General features: G+C 40.8%; 1 protein-coding gene across 4 annotated transcripts in view; it reads left to right on the top strand.

The window, feature by feature from the left end:
• The window catches only part of pphln1 (periphilin 1), a 25,888-nt gene extending 1,239 nt beyond the window's left edge, over positions 1–24,649 (top strand). For 3 of the 4 annotated variants that reach the window (XM_034313299.2, XM_034313298.2, XM_053241839.1), the window contains exons 3-10: positions 254–312; positions 1,937–2,143; positions 2,483–2,544; positions 9,683–9,817; positions 15,955–16,130; positions 17,582–17,658; positions 18,980–19,111; positions 23,996–24,649. In XM_034313299.2, coding sequence (XP_034169190.1) covers positions 254–312; positions 1,937–2,143; positions 2,483–2,544; positions 9,683–9,817; positions 15,955–16,130; positions 17,582–17,658; positions 18,980–19,111; positions 23,996–24,190 — 1,043 coding nt within the window. In that variant the 3' untranslated portion in view covers positions 24,191–24,649. The remainder of the gene's footprint in view (positions 1–253; positions 313–1,936; positions 2,144–2,482; positions 2,545–9,682; positions 9,818–15,954; positions 16,131–17,581; positions 17,659–18,979; positions 19,112–23,995) is intronic. The other variant, XM_034313300.2, reaches the window with a different exon arrangement.
• The last annotated feature ends 244 nt before the right edge of the window (positions 24,650–24,893 follow it).

The raw sequence follows: 24,893 nt of genomic DNA, 5'->3' as shown, positions 1-24,893 counted from the left end.
CCTCGCCCTCCCCCTCAGCCTCAGCCTCGCCCTCCCCCTCCCCCTCGCCCTCCCCCTCGCCCTCCCCCTCAGCCTCGCCCTCCCCCTCGCCCTGCCCCTCCCCCTCGCCCTCCCCCTCGCCCTGCCCCTCCCCCTCGCCCTCCCCCTCGCCCTCCCCCTCACCCTGCCCCTCCCCCTCGCCCTCCCCCTCGCTGTAGCACTGATTTATTTAAACCTTTGATTATTTGTTTGTATTTATTTATTTTTGCTCTAGTGGCATTCAGGAGGAGTATCCGAGACATGTACGAGCAGCGGTTCCATCCAGACAGAACTGTAAGGGCTGTCCTGATTTTTACTGTCCTCTTTCATGCACTTATTGTTCATTTAACACCTACAGCACAAACCTGCCTTTCCTTTAGCTCGTGTCAGGCTCTAGAGAGTAAACACATGTAAGTGTGAGTGTGCTTATTAACTTATTACTCTTTATGGAGGGTGCCAATAATCCTACATGAAGAGCAGCAGCTCCAAGCTTCACCATGGGTACGGTGTTCTTCGGGTTAAGCTGATAAGCTGTCTTGTTGGTTTTTTTTTTTTGCCAAACATATCTTTTAGAATCTGATCTTCTCGTCAGACTATAACACATACTGCCACATGGTTTGAAGCGATTTAGACAGGCTTGGATGTTTTGTTTTTTTTTTGGGTGAGAAAGGCGTCCTTCTAGCCTCCCACCCCATAGTGTTCCACGGTACATCTAATGAAATTCTTTGTACCCCTCTCCTGATCGATACCTCTCTACAGTGAGATCTGTACAGGCTTTGTGAGCTCTCTGTGGACCATGGCTTCATCAGCCAGAGGAAACGAAGAAGATCTGAAGAAGATCCCACAGAAACAGCTGGATTGTATTTGTCATTAATCAGAGTCACTTCACTGATGACAGCTGTATGAAAATTATTGAAGTACATGAAGGTGATTGGTTCATTCTGAACACAGTCACACCCCCAGTTATAAAAGGGTGTGCGCACTTATGCAACCAGGTTGTTGTAATTTGCTTCTTTTTCTTTTTTTCCCTAAAATATTTCATTTTGTTTTTCACTTGAATTTTATTGGTTGCTATCTCACATTGTGATTTAAGGATCCTAGCACTGTGCCTAATACACTCGTATCAGCGCCACCCACACTGCCGTACCTGTGTACCTGAGTGAGAATACACCCGGGCAGCAGTGGTCCTTGTGTAGTCTCTTTGAATTGAGTGGAGTTTGAAAGCGAGAGTGAAGAACCATGTAGAGTAACACACACTCAGGGCTGCAGTGATAAGTGGAAATATTCAATAATGTTGATTATGAAAATACTTTGTTTACAAAAAACAGAAATGTAGGAGTGCACAGGTCTCTGTTCCTGGGTAACAATGCTGTTGAGGCAGAGCACAAAAAACAGACAGATTTGCAACATGAAGACTTCTTACTTAGATAACAAGAAGCCGAAAGGAGCCGCCAGACTGAATGTGGAAAAAGGTTTACTGTCGCTTTGCGTTTATTTTGAGCTCATATGAAGGTGACTGATAGAAAACACAAGGGTGAGCTTTTCCTCTCTCGCTGACAGAACACTGAATGACAGCAGCAACGAGAGGAAAATCTAAAACACTGACAGTTTCACTCAGAAAAGCGAAAGCATGGTACACTGCAGTACACACAAAGTGTAGATGTCTTTGATAGCAGCACATCAGCGAGATGAAAAAAGCACTTGAAAACTCCTGCTAGTTCAGTGGAATGCACTTGATGTTTGATGTTATTGCCACATTTTACACTTTACTCGAAGGGGCTTGGTTTTTTTCTGTGTAGTAGTAAAATATGAAGCAGGTTAAGTTTGCCTTGTTTAACTGTTGCTTGTTATGATTATTGACTGTGTGATGCAGAAGCTAGTTTCAGTCATCTTACTCCTTTACATTTGCCTGTTTCAGGCCCCTTACCCAAGAGGAGCTGGTGGGGAGAGGAGAGCTTTCGGACGTCCTGATGATGACTATGTCCGAAACTTTGACTATGACTCTCCTCGCTTTTACCCAAACGGTGGTCCCCGAAACTACCACAATGAAGATAAGAAGGGCTACCATAGCGACAGCCACTACTCTTTCTCTAATGAGTCCAGAGGAGGCCCAGCTAATCGAAGGGTAAGAGCTGAAGCCATGGCACGCAAAATCACCTTAACGTTTGCAAGTCAGGATTAGAGAGAAATTGTTTAAATGAGAACGTAAAGGACAATGAAACCAGCCTAAATTAAGCAGAGAAATAAATTTTATTTTAGCCTTCAATTGTAGAAATAACAAACTCACATTCGTTAATGTAGTACTGCAATCTTAAGGTCTAATAAAAAAAGTCATTTGTGTTGTTTAAACTGCTAATAGCATAGTCCAGTAAAGAAACCTATTCACATCAGTTTAATCTTCTATCATGCTGTTGTGTACAGAATCACTATAAATATTATAGCTGTGTGTCTTCACCCCCAACAGGAAGACTACCCTTATTACAGAGGACCCAAAGATGATACTCATTCTGGACGCCAGGATTTCAGGTATTCACAGTGTAATGTATATGACATGTATTCTGAAAGAACTGTATCAATGCATTGTCACAGGAACAAGTAGGTGATTGGAGTTAATTAGATCAGATCACTGCAACCGGTTTAATTCTTCCAGTGCTCACAAAGTACCGTTGGCCTCGTGTAGGGAAAGTCATGCTGATCAGCCTCCCTGTTCAAAACCAGCCGAAAACAAGGTTAGGCATACAAATATAAAAGGGATTACCTATTTGAAATATCCTATGATGTGGATTTGACAATATCTTGCATGCTGTGATAAGAACAAAAATTATAAACCACAAAGAGCCTGCAGTTGAAGAATGAAAGCTACAATAAGATATATATTGTAAACATATAACACACAATTAAAACATTTCAATTCACTTACCAATAGACCTTCAGCCTCATTAACAATCTTTTAGTAACGTTGTGTGTAGATGTAAGCCACTGGATTTATAAACGTTTCGGAAAGGCTGATTTTCTGTGTGCTTGTGTGTGTGTTTGCTGATCACCTGTAAAGTGCAAAGTGCTTTCCCAACACGGCTCATTTGCACATAGTGACGCCCACAAAACTCCATAAAAGGTAACGTGCACAGACAGCTGGGGGCACGAAATGAACAGTCAAGGTCAAGGCTGAAAAACAGAAGTGGAAGATATATTAAGTCACTACCATGTCAGTAGAAATATTTACTAATACTGTATATTATAATAATAATAGTAATAAGCGAGCTCTAATCAGCTGAGGCGTTTGTTTACAGCTTTCGGCTCTGCACAGACAGACCGACCCGTCCTCCGTTTATACACCGCCATTTCTTTATCATAACTGAACTATTAGTTTTATTTTTCTTCATTTATTGTTTGTTTCTTTGTTTTTCATATACTTTATTTATATTATTGATATTAATTATATAAAATATTCATTTTTAGCTGCTCTACTAGAAAGTATGGTGTGTAGGTATGTACCTGATAAGTAGCTAAGTAAGTGTAGCTACACACTAGATGTTCCCAGTAAAATGGCCACTGGGGTTCAGGGTTTACCTGCTGTTTAACAGCCATGGCTCAGTTTCACAGAATTTTCTCAGAGGTCTCAGTGAACTAGCATGAGGACGTGTTTCTGATCGAGACTCTAAAGCTCTTCTATCAGTCGCTCTGGATAAAAGCGTAATAAACATAAACAGTTTAAATTCCACAGAATATTCCAGAGAGAAAAGTGCAGTTTTTGCAGATTATAGGATCTGAAGTCGATCAGGTCAAGACTAACTTTACATTAGTTAGTCTTCTTATGTGTCTTCTTATTAAGTTACACACACTCAGGAGCACGAGTAGGATACGAACGTGTTTCAAATTTACTAGATTTTCATTAAAACTAAATTTCATGTGTAAATGCTCATATGAACAATTTATGAATAAATCCATTCGTATCCAGCTTGATAAATGAGGCCCACTGACACAAAGTAGCTTTACAGAAACCGGACATGGATGTAGATTTATATGACTAATGAGCGAGCCAGAGGTGATGGTGAGGAAAAGCTCCCTCAGACGACAGGAGGAAGAAACCTTGAGAGGAACCAGACTCAAAAGGGAACCATTCCTCATCTGGGTGACACCGGATAGTGCCATTATAAATCATTACTCATCCACAGCTGTATACTCTAAAGTCAAATAGTGCTAAGTGTGTTGAAAGGACCTTCAGTACCAGCATCAGAGTCCTGTTTGATTTCGAGTGTTAGCTTGAAGTTTATAATATCCAGGTGAAGTTATCCGCTGAATAATGAGAGTAGAGTTTTCAGTAAATGTGATTTTTCGGCTATCAGAGTGAGATGATCCACAGCCATCTTTAGGGTATCTGTGTAATACCATCCACAGCAATCTCACGGCAAACTTTAAGCTGTCCGTGTGGGGCCACCCTCAGCAGCAGCCAGAGGTTCTCAGGTGAAGGAAGCTCCAAGCAGCCGGAGTGCAGATGGAGTCGAGATCATTGGCATCTCATCAGACAGCAGACATTTATTTCCAATATATGACACAGAAAATATATATATATGCACACACACACACAAAATGCAATCACTGTCCACTTTATTAGGAACACCTGTACAACTTCACATTCATGCAGTTATCTAATCAGCCAATCACGTGGCAGCAGCACAATACATAAAATCATGCAGAAAAAAGTCAAGAGCTTCAGTTAATGTTCACTTCAAACATCAGAATGAAGAAAAAGTGTGATCTCTGTGACTTTAACTGTGACATGGATGTTGGTACCAGATGGGCTGGTTTGAGTTTTTCGGAAACTGCTGATCTCCTGGGATTTTCACACACAGCAGTCTCTAGAGACACAGAATGGAGCGAAACACAAAAACACTGAGTGAGCGACAGTTCTGTGTGTGGAAACTCCATGTTGATGAGAGAGATCAGAGGAGAATGGCCAGATTGGTTCGAGTTCCCAGGAAGGATATAGTAACTCCAATAATTATTCTTTACAAATGTGGTGAGCAGAAAAGCATCTCATCATGCACAACACATTGAGCCTTGAGGTGGATGAGCTACAACTGCAGAAGACCACATCAGGTTGGTTCTGAGATGCTTTTCTGCTCACCACAGTTGTAAAGAGTGATTATATGAGTTACTATAGACTTCCTGGCAGCTCAGACCAGTCTGTCAGTCTGTCATTCTCATTCAGCCCATCTGCACCAACATCCAGGCCATGGTTAAAGTCACAGATATCACACTTTTTCTCCATTCTGATGTTTGATGTGAACATTAACTGAAGCTCTTGATCTGTATCTGCATTACTTATGTGCATTATTCTGCTGCCACGTGATTGGCTGATTAGATGACTGTATGAATGTGCAGTTGTACAGCTGTTCCTAATAAAGTGACCAGTGAGTGTACATCTGTTCAAATTTTGGATTGACAAATGTGCCTACGTAAACAAATCCTGAAGGAGACCATGTGAAGGTAAAAGGACCAGAAACATCAAGTGTCCACTGCAGGTTACCTAAAGGCATATTTTATATCCAGAAAAAGCGCCTATAATAATGTTCTGCACTGACAGTTCAGGTAGATTAGGACTACATCAGTAAGACATTTAGAGGGATGATTTTAAATTCCAAATTTGTCTCCTCGTATAGAAGCTTTGATGAGCCTGAATTGTCCATGTTTGTCTTGGAAAAAAAAAGTAATTTAACTGGCAAGCTTTTCTGGACTAGAATAGGAACTCTCCTGCTTTTGGAAGTAAAGGATGAGAAACAACCTTGGCCAAAGCTGCATTGTTGCAGTTTTAAAGGCTCAGTATCAGTTAAGCGTGCTCCTGTCAAACTTTTCCATTTCCATTTTAATGTAGCAAGGCAGCACAGAAAATACTAAGTACCTGCTTCCAGCAAATGCTTCTTAACCTCCTCAAAATTCTTATGTTTCCATACACTGTAAACGGAAGTCCTGAAATAGCGTAATCTTGGAGCCGTCCTGCATCAGTCCCATTTATACTCGCTGCTTACTCACACAGTCTCAGCGTCAACCATCAGCATTTCACTATGCACTGAACCCTGTATTACTGTGTACATGACAAATAAACCTTTGAGTCCTTGAATCCATTATGTCTTGAAGCCTCCAGCATTCTCTGCTTGTCCATATAGTTGTGAAATCAGATGAGATTAGGGTGAGACTGGGATTTTGTCCCTGCTTTCTGATTTTAATACAGGCAGGTTTGGTTTCCCATGTTGAGAAAGCGAGGTAACAAAGCTTCGAAAAATGCTGTTGGTTAGCCGCCTTCTGCACCTTCGGGCAAACCAATCATCCATAAGTTTCTCCTCTGGCATCTGTTCTCCAAGTCATCATGTGCTCTACCTGCTTTTTGAGTATTTTTAGCAGATAGCAAGCTTCATTGCAGGTCGTCTCCATTTGTGAAATTCTCTTTTCTAAAATGTTTCCGTTCTAAAGCAGTAGGCTCAGTTTTTATCAAGAATATTTCCTCAAGAGTTAGATTCAGTGGGCTGATGATAAGGCAGTCACTAGAGTCATCCCTTTACGTGGACAAACCTTGGGTTTTAATAACCATGGGTCTGGCTGGTGCATTCTGTACTACCTGGAGCTTGTTTAGTGATCTGAACACTCATCAGCAAGGTGCTGTAATAGCCCAAGCTAGAGGTAGTAAAGACATGAACTAGTTTCTGCTCCGTGTAATGGCAGTATTTTTCTTAGCACTTCTAAGAGCTTGGGTGATGATTTAAAATTGGCCTATAATTTTACACTTCGCCTCTTTTTCTGATTGTCATTTAGCATGAGATAGGAGTGCACCACAGTGCCAGTGTCTGTACTGTCTTTATCTATGTTTCTGTCTCTGTATTAGGATTTAATCCAGAAGTGGGCATTCTGATAATATTTTCTCAGATTTATTTCATTTTTTGGGTTTGTTGTATTCCAGAAAGCTGTTAGAATCTGTTCTGAAGCTGGGATGCTACAGTACAACTGTGTGGCAGAATGGGGTCCTTTATCAGCATTTAGTTTTAATGCCTATATGATTTTCTGAGTACATTTTCTTTTCATAATGATAGAGAACTTTCATTTAGGAGCAACAGCTACCATGCACAATGGAATTACTAGTTAATATTTTAAAAATGAATGAAATACAGTGACTTGGAAAAGTATTCAACCCCCTTAAGTCATCAGATTTGTCTCGATTACAAACGACACTTACACACTTGTTCCAACCAGCATTTTCATTGCAAACGAGTCTAATCTTAACCTTTTCTCTCAGTACACTGGCATTCAGTTGACTCATCAGACATTTTCAATCACTATAAACAAATGAATTGTTTTATCGATGCAGGTCTGTTATAAGATTAGTCAGGACACTGTTGGGTTTCTGTGTGTAGAGTACAGAGACAAAACGCACAGCACAACTAAAGCTTTTTTGATGGTAAAACACTGTATACAAGTGTCGCAATAAAATTATAATATTTAAACCTAGTATGCTAGGTTAAAAAAACTAATACTTACGAAAAACTGTTTTTCATATAAGCCATTAACCACTATTGTGGAGTGTGACATCACAAATAAATTCAGTGCTGAACACGGGCATCCACAAAGCATGCGGAAATTCCATTTTTTGGCCTTTGGTAAAAAGAGTTAAAGTACATTTTCAAAGTCAAAATTCATTATTTGTCAGCAGATTTTTAAAAAATATGAAACTGAAACAGCCTAACTAAAAAAGGCTATTTGCGTACACTCCTATGCCGTGGAAGCGCCAAGTTTACACAGGTGAAAGATATTGCCCTAATGACGAGACAGTTGGGTTACAATTGGCCTCTGCCTGTGAATCTTTAAAAAAGTTCAGGATTTCTGGATAAAAGACCCCCTTAATTCATGATTCATAGATAGAGACTTACTGTAAGCTAATTGTGTCCACTTTAGGGCAATATCTTTCATAAATAAAAATACAGAATTTGTAGAGTTTATAGTTAGAAACCACGCCAGGAGGCCGTGGGCAGCACATACCAGAAATAGAACCCGAGAGTGAAAATGTTTTGTGGGCATATTGTGCACATCCTGTGTAAAAGATCACAGTAAAATTGGTTGAAATTGGAACATACTGGTTGTGACACATTTGTTTTGTGTGGTGTAAAATGGTCTTAGTGTATTTCAGTAGACTGTCCCAAAACATGTTGGTGCACAGTAAGAGGGAGTGCTTTTTCCCTTTATTATTATTTCCATTTATTCCCTCTGTTTCTTTTGGGCATGTAGAAAAGCACTATACACAAAGACATACAATCACTGGTCGCTTTATTAGGAACACAGCACTAATACTGCATACAAACCCCCATCCCCCTCACAGAACAGTTTCACTTTGTTGTGGCATGGATTCCACAAGGTGCTGGGAACATTCCTTTGAGATTCTGCTCCATGATGAGATGATCGCTTCACGCAATTCCTGCTGATATTTCAGCTGCACTTTCATGCTATGAATCTCCCATTCTCCCACGTCCCAAAGGTGTTCTACTGGATTCAGATCCGGTGACTGGGAAGGCCACTGAAGAACACTGAACTCATCGACATGTTCATGAAGCCAGTTTCAGACGACTTTTGTTTCGTGACATGGTGCATCATCATGCTGGAATGATAAGCCATTAGAAAATGGTAAATTGTGTCCATGAAGGGATGCACATGATCAGCAACAATACTCAAATAGACTGTGGCATTCAGGTGATGATTGATTGGTATTAAAGAGCTCAAAGTGTGCCAAGAAAACATTCCCCACACCATCACACCACCACCACCAGCCTGGACTGTCATCAGACTGTGTGTCATTTTTCTATCTGTCCAGTTTGCATGAGTCTGTGTCCACTGTAGAGTCCTGTTCATGGCTGACAAGAGCAGAAACCAATGCATTCTTCTGCTGTTGTAGCACATATCCTTGAAGGTTTAATGTGCTGTGCATTCTTTGATGCTTTTCTGCTCACCTTGGTTGTAAAGAGTGGTTATGAGAGTTACTGTAGCTTTCCTATCAGCCTGAAACAGTCTGGCCATTTTCCTCTGATCTCTCTCATCAGCAAGGAGTTTCCGCTCGCAGAACTGCCACTCACTGGATGTTTTTTGTTTTTCGCACCATTCTATGTAAACTCTTGAGACTATTCTGTGTGTCACAGCAGATCAGCAGTTTCAAACTGGCACCAACACCCATACCACGCTCAAAGTCACTGAGATCACATTTTTCCTCATTCTGATGTTTGATGTGAACATTAACTGAAGCTCTTGACCTGTATCTGCATGATTTTATGCGTTGTGCTGCTGCCACATGATTGGCTGCTTGGAGAATTGCTTGAATGAGCAGGTGTACAGGTGTTCCTAATAAAGTGGCTGGTGGGAGTATATCTTAAAAAAAAATGCATGTATGGTTAAGCATATATAATTGTTAGACATGATATCAGTTTCAGTCCTGAGTTGTTCCCCACCAAAATCATCATCTAATGAATGTTAGTGCAGTAGTGTGGAATGGAGGCTGGGCTTAGTCTTCTGAAAGCAACAATGGGAGGTGTCTGTCCAAAAAACAGAGATAGTGATGCATTAAAGGCCCTTAGTCATTACTTATTTTACCCGAATTTTGTGCATTTTGCCTTCTCTTTTCATCTCACAGAGGCTGCAGTCGAGTTGTCCCCTCTCCCAGTGCTCGTGTCCAGGGCTCGTACCCTGCTCCCAGATCCCTGTCAGCACTGGGCCCCAACTCGGGAGATGACACATTAATCCAGGCCATTATGAACTTGGATCGAGGGTATGCATGTGCGGTATCTCAAATGAATAAAGTTACACTGTGTGTGTTTGGAGTGGGTGTTGATCAGGGATAAGTTTGGGAAGCATTTGGTATCTGTGCAGTTTGGGTTTATATTAGAGCAAAAAGAATGTCTGTGTATCTATCCATCGTAGTATTAACTAGCAGCAGAAAAAGGTGCAAGGCAGTCCAGCACAGAGGAGACCCTGCTCATTATTTTGTTATTTTCATTGTTTCTTATTATTTTAGTATGTTTAATACATACTTTATTAGGAACACCACAGTAATACCGGGCAGAACCCCCTTTGCTCTCAGGACAGTCTTAATTCTTTGTGATATGGATTCCACAAGGTGCCTGGAGATTTTGGTCCATTCTCTTCTGACCCCTCTCATCAACAAGCCATTTCCTGGAGCCACTGGCTTGTCATATTCAATCCAGACCACATACACTCATCAAGCACTTTATTAGGAACACCTGTACACCTACATATTCACGCAATTATCTAATCAGAAAATCTTGTGGCAGCAGCACAGTGTATAAAATCATGCAGTTACAGGTCAATACCTTCAGTTAATGTTCACATCAAACATCAGAATGGGGAAAAAGTGTTATCTCAGTGACTCTGATTGTGGCGTGATTGCTGGTGCCAGGTGGGCTGGCTTGAGTATTTCAGAAACTGCTGATCTCCTGTGAATTTCACACACAGCAGTCTCTAGAGTTTACACAGGATGGTGCCAAAAACAAAAAACATTGAGTGAGCTTCAGTTCTGTGGGTGGAAACACCTTGTTGATAAGAAAGCTCAGAGAAAAACGGCCTGGGAAAATCTCCTGGGAAAAATCTGCAGGAATTGCGTGATGCCGTCATGTCAACATGGACCAGAATCTCAAAGGAGTTTTCCAACATCTTGTAGAATCCATGCCTTGAAGAATTGAGGCTGTTTTGAGAGCAAAGGGAGGCTCTACCCAGTGTTAGTATAGTGTTCCTAATAAAGTGCATGACTGTGGTGAACGTATACACTCTACACTGATCAGGCATAACGTTAAAACCACCTGCCTAATATTGCGTAGATCCTCCTTGTGCCGCTAAAACAGCTCTGATGTGTCGAGGCATGGTCTCCACACATGAAACAAATAAGATCTTTAAACAAAATAATAACTTTTTTTTTTATTTAATTTTGTAATAGTTGTGTTCGAGTCCCATTTTGCAGATTCTGCAAGCCGTATGTAAACTTATGACTCCACCTGGATATGGGTGTGATGGTCAGGTGTCCACAAACTTTTGGCCATATATACAGTATAGTATATAGTGGAGAAACCTATACTGCTGTTTTCACCTGGTCCAGAGACCCTTTATTATTTAGTGCTGTGCTTCTGTAATAATTTTGGAGTATTTTTGCTGCAGTGAGTTTTCTCTCCTCTTTTCCTCCCATTTTCCTCTGTGCAGAGTTGCCGCAGAGCTGCACCCTTACGCCGCTGTGCGCATGGTTTATTCTTTCTAGTTTGCTGAGTTCATAACCAGGATAAGGATTTGAGGTAACAGGCTTATATGCTGCACTGTCCCCATCTCAGGGCATTTCAGTACAGAGTAATCTGTTAAACAGAGCAGTTTCCCTGTGTGAGGTGCTTAGTGTCCATGATCACTTGGGTGCAGTGTAGATCTTTTTTCCTGTGTTCGTGTCACATAACTTGTTTTTCACCTCACATAATTCACACTTAATTCACACTTAACTCTGTAGTTTGTCTCTAGATTTTTAACAGAAACAGCAGAAATCCTGAATACACATGCATCAGTATGCGTACTCTGGAGCATGCATGTGTGCAAAGTGGAGCATGTGAAGGATTCTGCCAGGGCATCGGAATTCGGTGTAACCCTTTTTGCTTTGTGCTATATTCTGATCTTGCAGAATGAACAGTTACACTGCAGTAGAGTCTGGGCAGCACTCTGGAGCGTTCACCTGCCCAGTTGGCAAGTTACAGAATTGTTTGTCCATCTGTACAGAGAGTATAAAACTGTGCTCGGGTGTATTAGCGTGCATGTATAATTCTGAAATATAACGCAGATAGGAAGCAACTCACTGCAGTGCTCTGCCATGAATTCCAAGACGTGTGAAGAGGAATAGGAGAATCTTATGATTGTGCTGAAGCTGACAGGTCGCGGAGGATGAGGACCGATAACCGTTTGGCTCATCTTGTGGCATGAAGCTTCTCACAAGGGCGCTTTCTGTGGAGTGTGCCGCTGTGAAGCCTGACTGTTTCAGATCTTGGAGGTTGTTCTGGGTAAGATAGAGAGGCAACTGGTTGTGTACAGCATGTTCAAGAACTTTAGAAAGAAAAGAGAGAAGTGATGTGAGTCAATAGCTGCTGATGTCTGTTGTATCTAGAGTGGCTTTCTTCCAACAGCAAGGAGCAGGACTTCCTAGGTTGAGAATGTAGAAGGCAGAGGAGGCCAATTTTAGATTGCTAGACTAAGCACTGCTTTCTTATAAATAGTAGCTAATACAGTTAACTTTATTAAATTAACATTACACTCAGAGTCATAAATCGTTAGTTATTCATTTGTTGTCTGGGAACTCCAATGCCAGTGTTTTCTCTGAGGAGTTTCATTGCTTTTGAAGGCAGTATGTTATTGCTGGGGCAGAAAATAGGGGACACTCACTGACTTTAGAACATAGGACAGAAAATAGGGGACACTCATTCTCATTAGAACTCCTTCTTTTTAAATATAATTTTCTTTCCAAAATATAGATACCAAAATGATTGACCACTAAGGAATATTTAAAATACGTTTTTGCAAAAACCTATTTTTTGTTTGCTTGCAGTCCCCTCAGTAACTCTGTTGTTGATTTGTTTCACTGGGGTATAAATATGAGTTATTATATTATTTTGTTTTCTAATATCATGGTAAATAACAAAACTTTTAACACAAAAGAGTTGGGTGGATGGTGACCTGCGCAAATCAGGTAATGGATATAGAAATACATAAGCAGTTAAAATGTCATTAAGTACATTTAGGTCATAACAAGGGCCATACAAAAGGTTCATTGGATAATTGGACATTCATTCATTCATTTGTAAACTGTAATTCGAGTGTCTTGAATTTTTTTTTAATTTCTCCAAGGAATAAGCACTCAGCCACCACTTTGAAAAGATGTGTTCAGACATAAGAGGAGTTTTTATATTCACAGCATTTCTCCACTTCACTTTCTCTTTGAATCATTTTAATGCCTGAAAAGCCTGAAGCAGCATTTCCCAACCTTTTTCCATTCGCAGAACACTTTCCATATTTCCAGAATCTTATGGCACACCACTCAAAAAGATCAAGAATAAACACGCTGCAGTTTGTTGAGAAGTCTAAAAACATCAGCCAAGTCGGAGTTCAAGAGTTTTGAACACCACTCCTCGTCTGAAATCATCTCCACTAATTCGCTAATTTTTTGGCGTGTCCAGTTCCAACAAAAAAAAGCTGCATGACGTGGCTTAGCTTAGCGCTCTGACCTGCGACATGCCAGCATCAAATAAATGTTACAGTAGGTGTTGGAATTTGTACTTTACTATATGTTTAATTTGACATTTTTAAGTGTTTGAAGCATTTTTCACACGGCACACCTGACCTCGCCTGACGACACACCGTTTGGGAAACACTGATCTGAAGAACCACAATAACACAGCGGTCTCTGTGTGAACAGTGTGTGTAGCATGCAAGCGAAGAACTGACCCTATCAAAAATGATTAAATGATCCCATAATGAAGCAGGATAAGACCTCTCTTCCCAAGGCCTATAAGCAGGGTTAGGGTTGTGATCTATTCTGCCATTATGCAACATTGCTATTGTCTGTGCCATTGAGTTTGGAACTAAAGCTAATTGTATTCATTCTGTTATTCTTATTCTTCATCATTTGTAAGTCCCTTGTTGTCTTTATTCTTCTTTGGCTTTATTTTTTCTGCATTGTTTTTAGGCGTGATGTTGGCCAGGTGTAACATGCGTTGTCGTTGTTATTGCCCCATTAGAGGCTTTGTTTGTCACTGCTCAGATTTTTTCTTTTCCAGTTAGGTTGAGTGAGTTTACAAGGTTGTGCTATAACTTGCCTCAATGCTAAATTATTGCTGTAGCCATAATTTGTCATCGGCGCAATCAGTGATTGCAGCATGGTTCTCCGAATCAAGCTTCATATTCTGGAACTGATGCACCACTTCTCTGAACACGGGTTGTGATTGTACTCCATTCGTTCATTAGACTTCAAAAGATTCTGCTTTTCTTCCTTAATGTGCAGCTCTCTCTTGGCTTATGTTGTTTTCAATGCTAGAGTTGAGGGACAAGCAGTTACACTACTTAAGAAAAGTTTATTGCATCTTTGTACAATCTTGCAATAGAGATCAGTGATGTTTCTTCTAGGTGTTAGTCTGTGACTGCGTTCAGCAGAATCTAACAGGCTCTCTGTCTGCGCACACACACACACACACACACACACACACACACACTTCTGAGCTCTCATTTCAATCCTGACTCATCACTGAACGAAGCCTTTAAAAATAGCTGTAGAGTTTGAGTTTTATTCATTACTGCCTCGAATAGCTGCCTCAAATAGTCCGTCTTGTCATAGCTTATGCAGAAAGACAAGGGAGGCCTTGCACATGCAGCTAAAATTAGGATATACCCACAATTATGTCTCCAAATCAACTATGAGATTCACCAAGCAGCACCAAGAAATTGCCTGTACAGTGCTTTTTTAATAAGCATTTCCCAGTGATAGATTGAATATATATCTTTAACCACGTCTGGAGCCTAAGCTGTACGTAGGCAGGATTTGTACTTGTCAGAAATTCAAGAGAGATAAGAAATTGAACATATATAATCCTTCCTCACGCTAACTGCTCAAAGCTGATTTATAATTCTGCGAGTATGTGAGCGTCATACACGTGTTTGCGTAGGTGTCTGTAACGTGCTTTCACAACACAAAGTCTCACACTTCACTGCGCAGTATGGACAGAAGTACTGTATGTAATATAGATTAATTTAATTGTTCATACTAAGGGTAATTAAAACATGACCAGTAGAAGATCCTCCGCTACAGAAATGTTTGTCTGTTGCAGACGCTTATGTACTGTAGACTTTTCCAGATTTTGTTTGAGCTGTTGTTTAGTGAAGTTAAACAAACCTTATGCTTAAAGGAAACGAATGTCCAAAATATAAAGTCGCATCAGAGTATGTTCTGCGGTTGGTTAAGTTCAACTCTACACCACAGGGGAAATTGTCCTGGGCCCGGGTTTACCTGGAGGCTCAGGGGATCCACTGATTTAGGAATAAACCTGTTTAATAGAAATATATTGGTTAAAACATAGGTTAGTCTCAAGCGAATTGGTTAATAAAGACCTAGTCTGCATTTTTCAGTGTTCTGATTGGTAATCGAAAAAAAAGGCCTTTCTTCAAGAACTATAACGTTAATATAATCATTCGGTTACAAAACCTTTAGGTGTAATGCATTTGGCTGACATGCTATATGCAGTAAATGCAGTATCTATATAAAGGATATCAGCAGTGTAAATTCACGTTTTAGAAGATACATTAAAACACAACCAGAAATGCTGATGTGTGTGGATAGCATAAGCCACCATGTCTGATACCTAGTTTTCAATATACTTTCAGTACATGCACGCAAATAAGTGTTTTGATTTTGCTAGAAATAATATAACTGGGTCTGAATACTAATGTGTGCAATTTCTGGATTAAATCCTCACTACATACACGTACCTGAAATCTCTACATGAATGTATTATTATGTGTAACAGTGAACTAGTCTGTTCTTCATAGGTATATTTTTATTGTGTGTAGTAATATGAGATTTTAGCTCCTTGGTGAAAGAACTGTTTAGGAAACCTACTTTATTTTATGAAAATGCATTGTATGATGGTACTCTTACATTTACTTTTACATTACTTGTTCTTGTATGAAAGAGACATGTTGGTCTTCGGGATAAAGCTTTTGGAAGGGCACTTTTGGTATTGGTCTCATTAACAGTTTTAACTGTGATGTGGTGAGAGGAAATGCTGTAAAGGCCCTTAATGTTCCCTTTTATTGTCATTGTACAAAATTTCCATTTGCTAGATTTCACTGCTGTATGCACCTGCTTCTTCCCCACAGGGAGGAGAGGGAAAGTCTGCGGCGTAAAGCGCCCTTTCCTCCAGTCCACGACTGCTCTCCTACTCGGCAGGATGTGTCTCCTTCCCCTCACAGCCGCTCCGGATCCAGCATTAGCAGCCGGAGCTACTCTCCAGACCGGAGCAAGAGCCACACGTACCAGCCTCCTCTGGGAAAAAGTAAGCTCTGTCTTCTCTCTCTAGATTGCTCTAGGCTACACTTGAATGCAGATGTTTGTATACGCTAAAGAGCAAAATGAGAAGACACTTTTTTCCCACAAAGTAAGACAAAGCAACATAATTTATAAGAAAGCATTTAATGTTTTCAGCATCGAATATGTTCCTGCATTATCACAAGTAAAAAAAAAAAAAAAAAAAAAAAGTAAAATGTGTCTGCGCATTCCTCTCTGAATGTAATGTAAGTATTGTCTTATAAATTAATTCCCACTCTTTTCCTTTTTAAAAATACCAGATCTTCTCAGGTCTTCTACATTAAATCTTCTACCTCTACCAAATGTCTTGGCTAATCTTGCCCATTGTTCTTGACATATTTCTTCTGCTGCTGGTAGATGTCATGTGCTGGCTTCCTCAAAGCAGAACAAAACTACTATTTTTCTGTTTATTTTGCCTTCTGGTTTGATTCAATGTGTTTGAAAACACATTGATTCTACATGTGTTTAATTCCACTATTTGTAGATCGGCAGTGGCCTGTGACCGTACGTTTTGGTGGGACAGGACAACATAATAATGATACAGCCAAAGATAGTTTGAGAGGCTATGACACTATCTAGAGGACACTTAACACTCTAGATAGTGAGAGTTAAAAAGTGAGCAACCCCATAATAGGTAGTTGAGATTCAACAAAATATAGTCATCTAGTGTACAGTCTAGCAGCTCGTTCTGAAAGGGTTTTAGACAAACCTTTGTTTAACTGTGTTCAAGGTAATATCATGGGGTTCACTGGTTTCAGGAAAATTTCCAGCCCACCTACAGCTGAAACATCACACAAAACCCACACACCTACAAAAACCCCACAAAACCCACACACCTACAAAAACCCCACAAAACCCACGCACCTACAAAAACCCCACAAAACCCACGCACATGCAAAAACCACACAAAACCCACGCACATGCAAAAACCACACAAAACCCACGCACCTACGAAAACCACGCAAAACCCACGCACCTACAAAAACCACACAAAACCCACGCACATGCAAAAACCCCATAAAACCCACGCACCTACATCTCAAAAACCGCAGAGGAGACATTTTCCTCAGCCTTTCTCGGCATATGAGATACTTGTTTCCTACACATTCCCGATGTATGGACATTATTCCCAATTATCCCAATCTTTGCAATATATCATAGACTTTGCTTTTTTGTGAAAATGTGTTAGAATCAATCAGATTATCTGGTATAAAGCATGATAAATGGTGGCGCTCCACCCCAACTGCCCCTATACGTGATCCAGGACTGTTATAGATAAATAGTAAAATAGGAGTGTGGAACATAAACTCAACAAACGGAAATATTTATGTGTGATGTTTCAGAATTTTAATTAATGTTCAAGCAAAACAGCCCCTTAGTCACCTTTTTTTCAATTATATATTTCTTTTTCCTTTATAGACAGGGACAGAGCCCCAGGGCCCTCTGTCAGCGTGTCCCGAGATGGATCACCACATAGTTCAGTGTCAGCTTCTAAAGTAAGTAGCATCTTGCCTGAATGACATAAGTAACTTTCAAGGCTGAACCTTGTGTTTACCATTAATCCGTCCATTGAGCCTATTAGGGGAACTGTTCATGGGGTGTTTAGGTACTTTTTTTAGCTTAGCCAAACACAGTTTTAAAGGGACTTGCTAATAATACATGCAACTCAAACATACTACTATCCTGGACCTGCAGCACTTGAACACATGACCTCTAAACATTAAATAAATACAGAAACAGATAAACACCAATAACTGTTGACCAAGTTACAGTTCCGTCTGGGCTTCCATTATAGATGTGATCCCTTTAGTCATATGTGGAGGGTGGTCAGCAGGTGGACCTCTCCGCATCGACAAAGAGTATAGATGGTAGTGACGCACTCTTCAGTCTTCTGTGTGCCTCAGCCAGCCATTACGCCAAGTCACTGGAGTTAAGTCATAGTTTTTAGTCAGCACCTGAATTTGGGGCTGATGCCAGAGCTGTGCTGCCGTACTGCTTTTTGTGCCAACTGGAAGCCAACAGTAGCTCAGTTCTAACCATCAAATGCCTGTTGAAATCTTATTGCCTGTTGATGGCCACGTTTTATAGGTAATCAAGTAGTCATTCCAAATTTATGTATAGATTAGTATTCCAAATTTAAACTTGAAGGGACTTATGGTTCCTGAGGAACACTTATTTGAATTTTACCCTGTCCCCTACAAATGAACACTCCTCAGTCTTGAACACACCTTTCAAATTTTATGCAAATTTATCGTGAGTCATCAGTCATGAGTTACAGTTGTTTGAGCTTCACCCTACTAACACTGACTGGCATGCGGTGACCATATTTTCGACCAAGTTTCATGTGTCTACAACTTACTTTCCAACATTAATCCTAACATTAATTGATCGTGTGTCTATTTTAAGATGAGCTTTGTCCTGGTCAATTAAACTCCAGTTCTGTGTTTTTTTTTTTAAAACAATGCTCTGGTCATCTCTGCATATCAGTATTTCCAGATTTTGTTTTTGCAAGAGAAGTCTTTTTTTTTTTTTTTTCAGCAGCTGTATTAAAACGAAACTAAACTCTGCTCCCAGGGTATACATGCATACCAATGTCTTGAATACTCTGAATATTCTCAACAAACAGAATATATAGTTCTTCTGGATAACACTGTGTGAATACTGCACACATTTGTATTACTCATATTTGCAGGGTTTTAGATCATATTTCTTCAGGAGAATCAATAAATATTTTGTGAGTGTAACTGTGAATATTACAGTGTGTAACAAATCAATGATTATATGGATCATTGTGAGCCATGTTGTTATGCTGCACAGGAAGAAATGCCAGTGATAGAGCGTCAGTCAGATGAACCTCTGGCTCCTGCAGATGAAGCCACTACTGTTGCAGATGACTTCCATGAACGGCGATCTCAAGCTATTGCAGCCAAAGCCCGAGAAATAGAGAAGGTTGGACTGAATCTTATATCACAAAATCTATAGGTTGGACTGAATCTTACATCACAAAATGCTATAAAATGCTATAGCATTTTATAGCATTTTGTGATGATCAGGGGTAATTACTTTTCATTTTTCATTAGCTAGCCCACTGGGTGAGTCAAATTAACGAAGCTAAAATTACCAATACTGAACTGGATGGTTGAAGATTGAAAAATGTCACCTGGTCGTTTTCCAATCTTCTGTGCCCACTGTAGCCTCAGATTCTTGTTCTTGGCTGACAGGAGTGGTCATCTGCTGAGCCCACCCAGCTCAAGGTTTGATGTGGTGTTGTGCTTCTGAGATGTTGTTCTGCTCACCATGGTTGTAAAGAGTGGTTATTTGAGTTAATGTAGCCTTTCTGTCAGCTCCAACCAGTCTGGCCATTCTCTTCTGACTCATCAACAAGGTGTTTCCCAACAACCACACCACAGTCAAAATCACTGATATCACATTTTTTCCCTTTCTGATATTTGATATGAACATTAACTGAGGCTGGTAACCTACACCGATTAGCCATAACATTAAAACCACCTGCCTAATACTGTGTAGGTTCCCCTTCTGCCCCAAAACAGCTCTGACATGTCGAGGCATGAACTCCACAAGACCTCTGAAGGTGTGTGTGGTATCTGGCACGAAGACGTTAGCAGCAGATCCTTTAAGTCCTGTAAGTTGCGAGGTGGGGCCTCCATGGATCGGACATGTTTGTCCAGCACATCCCACAGATGCTCGATCGGATTGAGATCTGGGGAATTTGGAGGCCAAATCAACACCTTTGTCATGTTCTTCAAACCATTCCTGAACAGTTTCTGCAGTGAGGCAGGGAGCATTATCCTGCTGATAGAGGCCACTGCCATTAGGGAACACCGTTGCCATGAAGGAGTGTAACTTCGTCTGCAGTAATGTTTAGGTAGGTGGTACATGTCAAAGTAACATCCACATGAATGCCAGGACCCGAGGTTTCCCAGCAGAACGTTGCCCAGAGCATCACACTGCCTCTGCCGGCTTGCCTTCTTCCCATAGTGCATCCTGGTGCCATCTCTTCCCCAGGTAAGCGATGCACACACACCCGGCCTTCCACATGATGTAAAAGAAAACGTGATTCATCAGACCAGGCCACCTTCTTCCATTGCTCCATGGTCCAGTTCTGATGCTCACGTGTCCATTGTAGGAGCTTTGGGTGGTGGACAGGGTCAGCATGGGCTCTCTGACCACTCTGCAGCTACACAGCTCCATACGCAGCAAGCTGCACTGCACTGTGTGTTCTGACTCCTTTCTATCAGAGCCAGCTTTAACTTTTTCAGCAGTTTGTGCTACAGTAGCTCTTCTGTGGGATCGGACCAGACGGGCCTTCACTCCCCACACACATCAGTGAGCCTTGGGAGCCCATGACCCTGTCGCTGGTTCACCGGTTGTCCTTCCTTGGACCACTTTTGGTAGGTACTAATCACTGCACACCGGGAACACCCCACAAGACCTGCTGTTTTGGAGATGCTCTGACCCAGTCGTCTAGACATCACAATTCGGCCCTGGTCAAAGTCACTCAGATCTTTACGCTTGCCCATTTTTCCTGCTTCCAACACATCAACTTCAAGAACTGACTGTTCACTTGCTGCCTAATAAATCCCTCACCTTTACAGGTGCCATTGTAACGAGATAATCAACGTTATTCACCTGTCAGTGGTTTTAATGTTATGGCTGATCGGTGTATATCTGCATGATTTTATTCATTGTGCTGCTGCCACGTGATTGGCTGATTGCATAATTGTGTAAACGCGACGGTGTACAGGCCATTGTGAGTACAGTGGTTATTGTATTGGTCAGTGCAGATCAGCTGTTCTTCAGGCTTATAAAGTAGTTTATAATTAAACACATGCTTTAAAATGCAGAACATGTTGATGTCAGAGGTTTTCTTGCTCAGTTGTTTGTACCATTTTCAGCATCTCTGTGAAACATATAATTGAGAGGTGATTATTAATATTAGGATGAACATGCCACCTAGTGTGATACGCAAATTTCCTCCGAATTACATCGTGTAATCTAAATAATTGACCTGTGGAATCTCCAACATGCACTCTCCTGGCAACAAAATGGATGAATTAAACTTACTTATTTGCATTTACATTTACATTTTTACGTTTATGGCATTTGGAAGACGCACTTGTCCAGAGTGACTTACAGAAGTGCTTTGAAGTCTCTATCAATAAATACATCCTGGTACTGGTTCACTAGGTCATGGAATAAGAGTACTATCAGTCTAAAAAAACTCTGTTGGGGAGGTGGTATAGTAGGAAAATCACACAGACAACACAATTTTTTTTTATTAAAGTGTAATTTAAGTACTTCAGGAATAGTTAGGTCTCTAGACGTTGTTTGAAGACTGCCAGTGACTCAGCTGTTCGGACATCTAGGGGAAGTTCATTCCACCACCTCGGTGCCAGAACAGAGAAGAGCCTCGATGCAGATCTTCCTTGTACCCTGAGAGATGGAGGGACCAGTTGAGCAGTGCTAGAGGATCAGAGGGAGTGAGGTGCCGTGCGAGGTGTGATAAGTGCTTTGAGATAAGTGGGTAATGGTCCGTTTTTGGTTTTGTAGGCGATCATCATTGTTTTAAATCTGATGCGGGCAGCTACAGGAAGCCAGTGGAGGGAGCGCAGCAATGGGGTGGTGTGGGAGAACTTAGGAAGGTTGAAAACCAATCGTGCAGCTGCATTCTGGATCAGTTGCAGAGGTTGAATGGAGCTCAGAGGCAGAGCTGCCAGGAGTGAGTCGCAGTAGTCCAGTCTTGAAATGACAAGTGACTGAACAAGCACCTGAGTGGCCTGTGAGGAGAGAAATGGACGAATTCTTCTGATGTTATAAAGGAGAAATCAACATGAGCGTGTTAGATTAGCAATGTGAGAGGAGAAGGACAGTTGATTGTCCATGGTTACCCCAAGGTTGCGTGCAGTAACCGAAGGCGAGATCAGAGATTTGTCTAGGGAAATTGCAAGATCCTGGGATGGGGATGAATCACCTGGGATGAACAGCAGTTCAGTTTTGGTGGGATTAAGTTTCAGCTGGTGAGCTGTCATCCATGATGAGATGTCTGCCAGACATGCTGATATCCGAGCAGAAACATGAGAGTCTGAGGGAAGGAGAGGATGAGTTGAGTATCATCTGCATAGCAGTGGTATGAAAACCCATGTGAGGATATGACCTCACCAAGAGATCGAGTATAGAGGGAGAACAGGAGAGGACCATTGCCATGCTGCACCACGAATTCCTAGGCTCATGAGGATGGACAATAGAGTCTTGTGGTTCACCGTGTCAAACGCTGCTGAAAGGTCAAGGAGGATGAGGACTGAAGACAGTTTGGCTGATCTAGCAGCATGTAGCTTCTCAGTAACGGCCACAAGGGCAGTCTCTGTGGAACGTGCTGCTTTGAAGCCAAACTGGTTGGGATCTTGGAGGTTGCTCTGTGAGTGATAGAGAGACAGTTGATTGTAGATAGTGCGTTTGAGGATTTTAGACTATTTGGACGAAGAATGATTTCAAGTGGATATCTGCTTTCTTTTTCTGTGACACTCGGCTCTCCCTGGATATCCCTGAGCAGTGGAGTTACCAGAACTAAGCAGATAAAACCAAAGTAGAAGATTTATATTTCTATAGAATTACCAACTGTTGTAGTAATATCAAAACACTATGCCAATTCCGCTCACCCACTCTGAACACAGATTTTATAAATTGCAAGCCATTTTACTCTCCTCGAGAATTTTTGCCGGAGTTTACGTTCCTCTCGATGTTAACACAAGTGATGCACAGCACTCACTAGCTGAACAGATACTTGACACTGAAAACAAATACCTACTTTAAACTCTGTACTTTTGATTGAGGGAGGCTTTAATTCTGTTCGTGTCAAACATGACCTGCCCAAATACAACGGTCAGCCGCCCAGGGGAAAATTTTGGATCATTTTTATTCCACTATTAAAGGGGCATTTCGATTGGTTTCTAATGCTTTCAACTCAGATCATGGTGCCTACATAAAGACAGCAGCAGAGGAGAATCAAAGCAAGTAAGACTACAGTGAGAATGTCGACCCAAAAAGCTGTGGACACGCTCCAGCACTGTATGAGCCTCAGTGACTAGGAATCCTGACCATCATCCTGTGACTCTATAGACTCATATTGACACTGTCTTCTCTTACATCTCATTCTGTGAGGATTTGGCAGCTAATGAAGAGCAAAGACCAGTAAGGGATTAAAAAGTCATGTGTATGTCGTGTGTGTGTGTGTGTGTGTGTGTGTGCGTGTGTGTGTGTTTGTGTGAGAAAAAAAAAATTTATGTGTGTATGTAAATGTTTGACCATGTAAATTTGTTTGTGAATGTGTACCAAAAAAGTGTGTGCAGATATAATCTGTAGATGTGTAGAAAAATTTAGCAGTTCTAAAAACATGAATGTGCAAATTAAATTTGTACACAAATTATTGCAGCAGTGAGGTTTCACAAAAAGTTTAATTACATGTGGAAACGCCCACAACTGTGGTGAGCAGAAAAGTATCTCAGCATGCATAAAACATCAAACCTCGAGGTGGGGAGCTACAACAGCAGAAGACCACATTGGGTTCCTCTCCTGTCAGCCAAGAACAAGAACAAGAATCTGAGGCTCTCATGGGCACAGATTCACCCACACTGGACAGCTGAAGATCAGAAAAAAAAAAAAAAAAAAAAATCTCCTGGTCTTCTAGTCTTCAGCTGTCCAGTTTTGGAGACGTTGGTTGCTGGTCTGTTACATACACAAGTTGTCAGTACATGTTAAATGTGTTGTGTATTTGACTACACAATAATGCATGCTTACTGATGTTGTGATGTTCAGGTGTACCGGCAAGACTGCGAGACGTTTGGGATGGTGGTGAAGATGCTCGTGGCCAAGGACCCTAGTCTGGAGAAGCACCTGCAGAACCCTTTGAAAGAAAACCTGAGTGAGATTCGTGAGCGATGTCTTGAGGATCTGCGACACTTTATCTCAGAACTAGATGAGGTGGTTCGTCAGCCGGAACCTGCGGTCTGAGGTGCCAGCATCGCTCCTTAGAGAAAACCTTCATCACTGTTCTGAGTGCACTTGTTCATGCTTCTGAGATGTGTAATATTTTGGAACATTATTTTTTCATCACATACATTCTTGAATTTAGTTGTATTTAGTGTACTAAAGTATTTAGCTGTATTTAGTCCATCGTAGAGGATTGAGTGACTCGTTAGTATTGAAAATAAATACTAATTGTATTGATACAGTATTAATTCATGTTTTTCAGTTTTCATCAATCAGTTTTCATCAAAACTGGATTATGTTTTCAACCTAAACTGCTTAATCTAGTTGTGTTTTTGTATCAGTACCATGTGTAAATATTGCCCATGGATTAATATGATTTGGCATTTGGTCTTTTCAAAATTTTATTGGAAGTTTTTGTTCTTGGAAGTTTCCAGTATATTTTTATCTCTGAAATCAATAAAGATGGCATATTCTACCTTATGATTTTATCTTATGTCAAACAATTGACTTTATCTTGTGTGAAACAATGTCCTAATAAAAAAATCTGTTCTTCTTTTATTTTTCACTTTTAACTCTGGGCTACCTTACATAAAAAATATTTAGCTTTATAGCCAAATAGCCCCTCATCACAATACACTATTAACATAACGGTAAGAATCTCAGGTTCTAGGCTACTCTAATTTTGATTACAAGAAGTTTATAAAATTAAATATTGAAATTGTTG

The sequence above is a fragment of the Pangasianodon hypophthalmus genome, chromosome 18 (assembly GCF_027358585.1).
Source record: "Pangasianodon hypophthalmus isolate fPanHyp1 chromosome 18, fPanHyp1.pri, whole genome shotgun sequence".
NCBI lineage: Eukaryota > Metazoa > Chordata > Actinopteri > Siluriformes > Pangasiidae > Pangasianodon > Pangasianodon hypophthalmus.
The sequence above is the reverse complement of the archived record's forward strand: the minus strand, read 5'-3'. Positions and strand labels throughout refer to the sequence as shown.